An 8,167-nucleotide genomic window follows, 5' to 3' on the forward strand; every position below is an offset into this window, starting at 1 on the left:
TTTTGAGGATCAGGAATCTTGGAATTCCTCATTTCCAGCAGCATGTGGAAAAGGGAAGAAGTGGGAGCAGGAATTCCTCCCAGAAATCTCCATTATCAGGGGGGCTGGATATGAGAGAAAAGCACTGGGATAAATTTATAAATCCAGCTGGATTTCCCCAAAAAATCCCCTCCTGCCTCAGGACTGGGGTGTCCCTGTGTCCCACAAAGTGTCCCCAACAGCAGGAGGTGTTTGGATCTCCTCCTCTGGGGACAAATTCAGCAAATCAGGGTTTTCCTTCCCAAAAAAAGCTTTTTATGAGCTGGTTTCTGCCCTCACTCACCCCAAGCTCCTTCCTCCCTTTCCCAGCTCCAAGGATGAGTTGGGAATTCATTGGAAAGGGGATTATTTGGGAATGGGGATTATTTGGGAATGGGGATTTATTGGGAAAGGGGATTCAATGAGAAAGGGAATTCTTTGGGAAAGGGAATTCACTGGGAATGGGGATTTATTGAGAAAGGGAATTGATTGGCAATGGAATTATTTGGGAAAGGGAATTAATTCCTTGAGAAAGGCAATTCAATGAGAAAGGGAATTCATTAATTGAGAAAGGGAATTCATTGGGAATGGGAATTTATTCATTGGGAAAGGGAATTCTTTGAGAAGGGAATTCATTAATTGAGAAAGGGAATTCATTAATTGAGAAAGGGAATTCTTTGAGAAAGGCCTTTATTGGACGGAAGAGCAAAGAAAATCAGGAATTAAATCCCCGTGGCCGTGGAGCCACCGAGCCCAAGGGGTTTGGGAACTTTTCCCCCCCTGACACGAGGGATGGGGTCACAATGTCCCCCCCAGGGCTGCCTGTGGATACCACGAGGAAAAATCCCAGGATTCAGACCTGGAAAAATCACAGGAAATGGAAAAAAACCAAAAAAACCCAAACCAAACTCTCAAAACAATGAGGAAAAATCAAGAGTTTCCTTAAGTTATGGGGAGGGTGGGGGTTGCCAAGGGAATGGTCCATAATTCCATAATTCCTGCCTGGAATGACTCGTGGGGGGCACGGGGAGCTTTGGACACGCCTGGGGCCACGTGGAAAAGGGTCAGAAAAAAACCCCAAAAATTGTCCAGGATGAGACCAAAACCCTGCTCAGAGCATTCCTGGGCTCCTGAGGCTTCCAGAACCTTCCTCCTTCCACCTGCCATGATTTCACAGACCCCCGAGGATCCCATCCCAAACTGGGGCAATAAAATCTCTCGTGGCTCCAACTCCAACCTCCTGGAGTGCAGGAAGATCCCAAAAATCCCCTTTTTCGATCCCAACCTTTTTCCAGAGAAGGCTACGAGGGATGCAACCCCTCTTCGGATCGGGCCCCTACTGGAAACAAAAAAAAAAAAAAAAAAAAAAAACCTTTTCTGATACAAAAAAAATGAACCCAAAACACTCCCAAAAACCTTCCCAACTTAGGGCTAACGAGGCAATTCCGTGGAGCAGAAGGAAAAATTCCTGGGAGGAGAGCGCTCGGTGCTGCGATCCCACAGGGTGGGGCCCCCTAATTCCTGCTACTGGGGGGGGTCTGGTGGAATTCTCAACGCACCCCTCGAGCTGGGACGGCCCTGGAACCTTCTGGAACGCTGCAGAACCTTTGCCAGGAGGGTCAGAATGTCCATCTCTCCTGCACTGGGCTGTCGGAGGCGCCGGCGTTTGGGATTTGCCTGCTGGAATCTTCGCCCTTGAGGCTCTTCCTGCACACCGGACACGTGTCGTGCTGGGGGGGAGAAAATTTGAATTTAATATTTTAAAATGCAGCAATATTTGTAAGGCAAAATAGAAGTTTTAGGACGCTTAATTTAGTTTATTTTTAGGAGGTTTTTCACCTTCTTCTTCATGAGTTTGAGGAGTATTATATAATTGTATAATTATCTAATTCCCCCTTGAGGCTCTTCCTGCACACTGGACACGTGTCGTGCTGTGGGGAACACAGAGGGTTTTTACCCCTAAATGCTGAAAAATTCAAACTTTCTGTGCTGAAAACCACAAGAAAATGTTATATTTGACCTGAAAATGTGGAAAAAATGCCAATTTTTTTGATAACACTGAAGATCACCAGTGCGGGTTTGAATAGAAGTCACAGGGTAGAAAAATTTGAGTTTAAGGTTTTAAAATGCAGCAATGTTTATAAGGCAAAATAGAAGTTTTAGGACACTTAATTTAGTTTATTTTTAGGAGGTTTTTCACTTTCTTCTTCATGAGTTTTAGTATTATATAATTATTTAATTCCCCCTTGAGGCTCTTCCTGCACACCGGACACGTGTCGTGCTGGGGGGGAGAAAATTTGAATTTAATATTTTAAAATGCAGCAATATTTGTAAGGCAAAATAGAAGTTTTAGGACGCTTAATTTTAGTTTATTTTTAGGAGGTTTTTCACTTTCTTCTTCATGAGTTTTAGTATTATATAATTATCTAATTTCCCCCTAAGGCTCTTCCTGCACACCGGACACGTGTCGTGCTGGGGGGGGGGGGAAAAAATCTGAATTTAAGGTTTTAAAATGCAGCAATTTTATAAGGCAAAATAGAAATTGTAGGACAGCTAGTTGAGTTTAGTTTTTTGGAAGTTTTTCACTTTCTTCTTCATGATTTTGAGCAGTATTATATAATTGTATAATTATCTGATTCCCCTTTGGGGCTCTTCCTGCACACCGGACACGTGTCGTGCTGGGGGGAAAAATTTGAATTTAATATTTTAAAATGCAGCAATATTTATAAGGCAAAATAGAAGTTTTGGACACTTAATTTAGTTTATTTTTAGGAGGTTTTTCACCTTCTTCTTCATGAGTTTGATAGCACTAAATAATTATATAATTATATAATTTCCTCTTGAGGCTCTTCCTGCACACCGGACACGTGTCGTGCTGGGGGGAGAAAATTTGAATTTAATATTTTAAAATGCAGCAATATTTGTAAGGCAAAATAGAAGTTTTAGGACACTTAATTTAGTTTATTTTTAGGAGGTTTTTCACTTTCTTCTTCATGAGTTTGAGGAGTATTATATAATTGTATAATTATCTAATTCCCCCTTGAGGCTCTTCCTGCACACCGGACACGTGTCGTGCTGTGGGGAACACAGAGGGTTTTACCCTAAATGCTGAAAAATTCAAACTTTCTGTGCTGAAAACCACAAGAAAATGTTATATTTGACCTGAAAATGTGGAAAAAATGCCATTTTTTTGATAACACTGAAGATCACCAGTGCGGGTTTGAATAGAAGTCACAGGGTAGAAAAATTTGAGTTTAAGGGTTTTAAAATGCAGCAATGTTTATAAGGCAAAATAGAAGTTTTAGGACACTTAATTTAGTTTAGTTTTAGGAGGTTTTTCACTTTCTTCTTCATGAGTTTTAGTATTATATAATTATTTAATTCCCCCTTGAGGCTCTTCCTGCACACCGGACGCGTGTCGTGCTGTGGGGAACACAGAGGGTTTTACCCTAAATGCTGAGAATTTCAAATCTCCTAAATGCTGAGAAATTCAAACTTTCTGTGCTGAAAAAATTCCAAAAACGTGTGGAAAAAATTCCACATTTTTTTGGTAACAGTGGGATCATCAATGTTTGGTTTGAATTGAAGACACAGGGCAGAAAATTTGAATTTAAGGTTTTAAATGCAGCAATATTTATAAGGCAAAATAGAAATTGTAGGACAGTTAGTTGAGTTTAATTTTAGGAATTTTTTCACTTTCTTCTTCATGAGTTTGTGTAGAATTATATAATTATATAATTATTTAATTCTCCCTTTAGGCTCTTCCTGCACACCGGACATGTGTCGTGCTGTGGGGAACACAGAGGGTTTGTCCTAAATGCTGAGAATTTCAAACTTTCTGTGCTGAAAATATTCCAAAAATGAAAGCCACAAGAAAATGTTATATTTGACCTGAAAGTGTGGAAAAAATTCCAAAATTTTTTGATATTCCAAAATTGTTTTCGCCAGTGTGTGGTTTGAATAGAGGTGTAGAACATCACAGGGCAGAAAAATTTGAGTTTAAGGTTTTAGAATGCAGCAATATTTATAAGGCTAAACAGAAATTGTAAGACAGTTAGTTGAGTTTAGTTTTAGGAAGTTTTTCACTTTCTTCTTCATGAGTTCGAGCAGTTAGAAATAATCATTAGTAAGAAATAATATAAAAAGTCGAAGGTTTGAGGTTTTAGAATGCAGTAATATTTATAAGGCAAAATAGAATTTTTACGATAGTTAGTTTAGTTTAGTTGAGTTTAGCTTTAGGAAGCTTTTCACCTTCTTCTTCATAAGTTTGAGTAGTTAGACATAACAATTAGTGAGAAATAATTAGTTAGAAAAGTCCGCATTGCAGGATTGGGGTGATTCGTTATTAGGTTAAAAAAAAAAATAAATTTAAATGTCAATTCTTAATTGGGCAGTTTATCCTTAAAAGACCTTAGAGAGAAAATTCGGGTTTGGTTTATTTTGTAGCTACTGCAGAACTCAACATACAATATACGCGATATACTGAATATATGTAGTATACTGAATATATGCAATAGAGATAAGAATAATATTTGAATCCAAACTTAAAATTCCATCTCTAAACTTTGTAACAAAAAAAAGATAGAACCATGATGAAAGTGGGTTTTTTTGGGACTTACCAGCTCGAGCCAGGGCACGATGCAGCTGCTGTGGAAGACGTGGTTGCAGGGGAGCTGCCGCACCTGCTCGGCCACGGTGTAATCCTCCTTGCACACCGGGCACTCCAGCCCCGTGTCTGCGGCAGGGAACGGGGGGCAGCAGTGAGGGAGGGCAGGGGGCACAGGGAGCCCAGGGGGAATGGAGGGTGGGGGGTAACGGGGGTTGGGTGGGGTGGAGATGGAGCAGGGAGCGAGGAATTCCTGCGGGGAATCAGGGAATTCATGCCGGGGATCATCCATCCATCCATCTGTCCTGTCTGTCTGTCCATCCATCCATCCATCATCCACCCATCATCCATGGATTCCATCCATCCATCCATCCATCCATCCATCCATCATCCATCCATCATCCATCCATCCATCCATCCATCATCCATCCATCATCCATCCATCCATCCATCCATGGATTCCATCCATCCATCATCCATCCATCATCCATCCATCTATCCATCCATCCATCCATCCATCCATCCATCCATCCATGGATTCCATCCATCCATCATCCATCCATCCATCCATCCATCATCCATCCATCATCCATCCATCCATGGATTCCATCCATCCATCCATCCATCCATCCATGGATTCCATCCATCATCCCATCCATCCATCATCCATCCATCCATCCATCCATCCATCCATCATCCATCCATCCATCCATCCATCCATCATCCATCCATCATCCATCCATCCATCCATCCATCATCCATCCATCATCCATCATCCATCCATCATCCATCCATCATCCATCCATCCATCCATCCATCCATCCATCCATCATCCATCCATCATCCATCCATCCATCATCCATCCATCCATCCATCATCCATCCATCCATCCATGGATTCCATCCATCATCCATCCATCCATCATCCATCCATCCATCCATCCATCCATCATCCATCCATCATCCATCCATCCATCCATCCATCATCCATCCATCATCCATCCATCCATCATCCATCCATCATCCATCATCCATCCATCCATCCATCCATCCATCATCCATCCATCCATCATCCATCCATCATCCATCCATCCATCATCCATCCATCATCCATCATCCATCCATCCATCATCCATCCATCCATCATCCATCCATCATCCATCCATCCATCATCCATCCATCATCCATCCATCCATCCATCCCTCCATCCATCCATTCATCCATCCATCATCCATCCATCATCCATCATCCATCCATCCATCCATCATCCATCCATCCATCCATCCATCCATCATCCATCCATCATCCATCCATCCATCCATCATCCATCCATCCATCCATCATCCATCCATCCATCCATCCATCCATCATCCATCCATCATCCATCCATCATCCATCATCCATCCATCCATCCATCATCCATCCATCCATCCATCATCCATCCATCCATCATCCATCCATCATCCATCCATCCATCCCTCCCTCCATCCATCCATCCATCCATCATCCATCCATCATCCATCCATCCATCATCCATCCATCATCCATCCATCCATCATCCATCCATCATCCATCCATCCATCCATCCCTCCATCCATCCATTCATCCATCCATCATCCATCCATCATCCATCCACAAAATCCCCTGGGGCTGGACAATGCAGAGAACAAGGAATTCCTGAGCTCCTTTGCTGATCCCAGGGATTTTTGGACATTCCAAAATTTCACAATTTCTGCCCAGCTCTGTGGGCTCAGCCACGTGGAATTCCAGAAAAGAGGATGAGAGAAGGGGTGTGGAAAACCACAGGATAAAAATATCCCGGGTAGAAACGTCTGCTTTAACCATAATGGAGGAGTTGGGTTCTGGGAGGGATCCTTGGGGTGAAAAATTCCTGGGATTTTTTATTGCAAATCCAGGATTTTGCTGAGATATCCTTCAGGTCGCTGCTGGGGTGAAAAATTTATGGAATTTTAATTGCAAAAAAAGGATTGTGCTGAGATATCCTTCAGGTCCCTGCTGGGGTGAAAAATTTATGGAATTTTAATTGCAAAAAAAGGATTGTGCTGAATATCCCCCAGGCCCCTGCTGGGGTGAAGAATTCATGGGATTTTTTATTGCAAATCCAGGATTGTGCTGAGATATCCCCCAGGTCCTGATGGGGTGAAAAAATAATGGGATTTTTTTATTGCAAAAAAATGATCGTGCTGAGATATCCTTCAGGTCCCTGCTGGGGTGAAAAATTTATGGAATTTTAATTTCAAAAAAATGAATGTGCTGAGATATCCCCCAGGTCCCTGCTGGCAGATTTCCATGGCATGCCCAGAGCAGAGTGTGTGGAGTTTGAAAGGGAAGAAGGGATTGAGAGCACAAACAGGGATTTGGGATGGGAAAATCATTATAAGAAGGGAAAACAATCATGGGGAGGGGGAAAACAATCATGGGGAAGGGAAAAAAACCATCATGGGGATGGAGAAATCATCGTGGGGAGGGGGAAATCATCATGGGGAAGAGAAAAAAACATCATGGGGATGGGGAAATCATCATGGGGAGGGGAAAAAAAAACCATCATGGGGCAGGAAAAATCATTGTGGGGGAGGGGAAAATCATTGTGGGATAGGAAAACCATCATGGGGAGGGGAAAAAACCATCATGGGGAGGGGAAAATCATTATGAGAGTGGAAAATCATCATGGGGAGGGAACAAAAATCATCATGGGGATGGGAAAATCATTATGGGAGGGGAAAACAATCATGGGAGGGGACAAAAATCATCATGGGGAGGGGGAAATCATCATGGGGAGGGGAAAATCATTATGAGAGGGGAAAATCATAATGGGGAGGGGACAAAAAATCATCATGGGGAGGGGGAAATCATTGTGGGGAAGGGAAAACAATCATGGGGAGGGAGAAAAAAAACATCATAGGGAGAGGGAAATCATGATGGGAGGGGGAAATTATCATGGAGATGGGAAAAAAACCATCATGGGGAGGGGGTAATAATCATTGGGAGGGGAAAAATCGTCATGAGAGGAGAAAACAATCATGGGGAGGGGGAAAAACCCCATTACAGGATAGGAAAGCCATCATGGGGAGGGGAAAATCATCATGGGGAGGGGACAAAAACCATCCTGGGGATGGGAAGAGTCAGCATGGCACATTTTAGGACTCCCCACACACTCTGGAGAATGCTGGAGCTCCAACATTCCTGGGAGAACCGAAGCCCAGAGCCGGCAGCAGCAAAGCTGGGGAGCTGAGAGCCTCCAGCCCAGTTCCAGGGGTACCAAATGGAAATTGGGGGGAGCTCAGGATGTCCAAGAGCAGCACCCACGTGCCCCTGGATGGGGGATGGAGGCACCCACCGACTTGTTCCTGCGTCACCGGCACCGTTGGGAGCGACGAGATCTTCTCCTTGTCTGCTGGGGGGGGTCCTGTGTTCTCCAGCTGGCCCAGGAGCTGTGCAGGGGGAGAAACCCATGCTCAGGAGCAGGGATGGGCCCCTGGAGCTGCTGTGGTGAGGCCCATTATTCCCATTAAAAGGGATGGGT

General features: G+C 43.4%; 1 protein-coding gene across 1 annotated transcript; it reads right to left on the reverse strand.

Moving 5' to 3' along the window:
* Nucleotides 1-1,148: 1,148 nt before the first annotated feature.
* On the reverse strand, nucleotides 1,149-8,075 carry RNF115 (ring finger protein 115; the record flags this gene model as incomplete). The annotated part of the gene is made up of 3 exons (XM_054294785.1): nucleotides 1,149-1,748; nucleotides 4,638-4,753; nucleotides 7,982-8,075. Coding segments are annotated over 3 exons (321 nt in total), but the record flags the coding sequence as incomplete, so codon positions are not given.
* Between the last annotated feature and the right edge of the window lie 92 nt (nucleotides 8,076-8,167).

The sequence above is a fragment of the Melozone crissalis genome, unplaced genomic scaffold (genome assembly GCF_028551555.1).
Source record: "Melozone crissalis strain CALT ecotype California unplaced genomic scaffold, PUWL_Pcris_2 ptg000323l_1, whole genome shotgun sequence".
Lineage (NCBI taxonomy): Eukaryota > Metazoa > Chordata > Aves > Passeriformes > Passerellidae > Melozone > Melozone crissalis.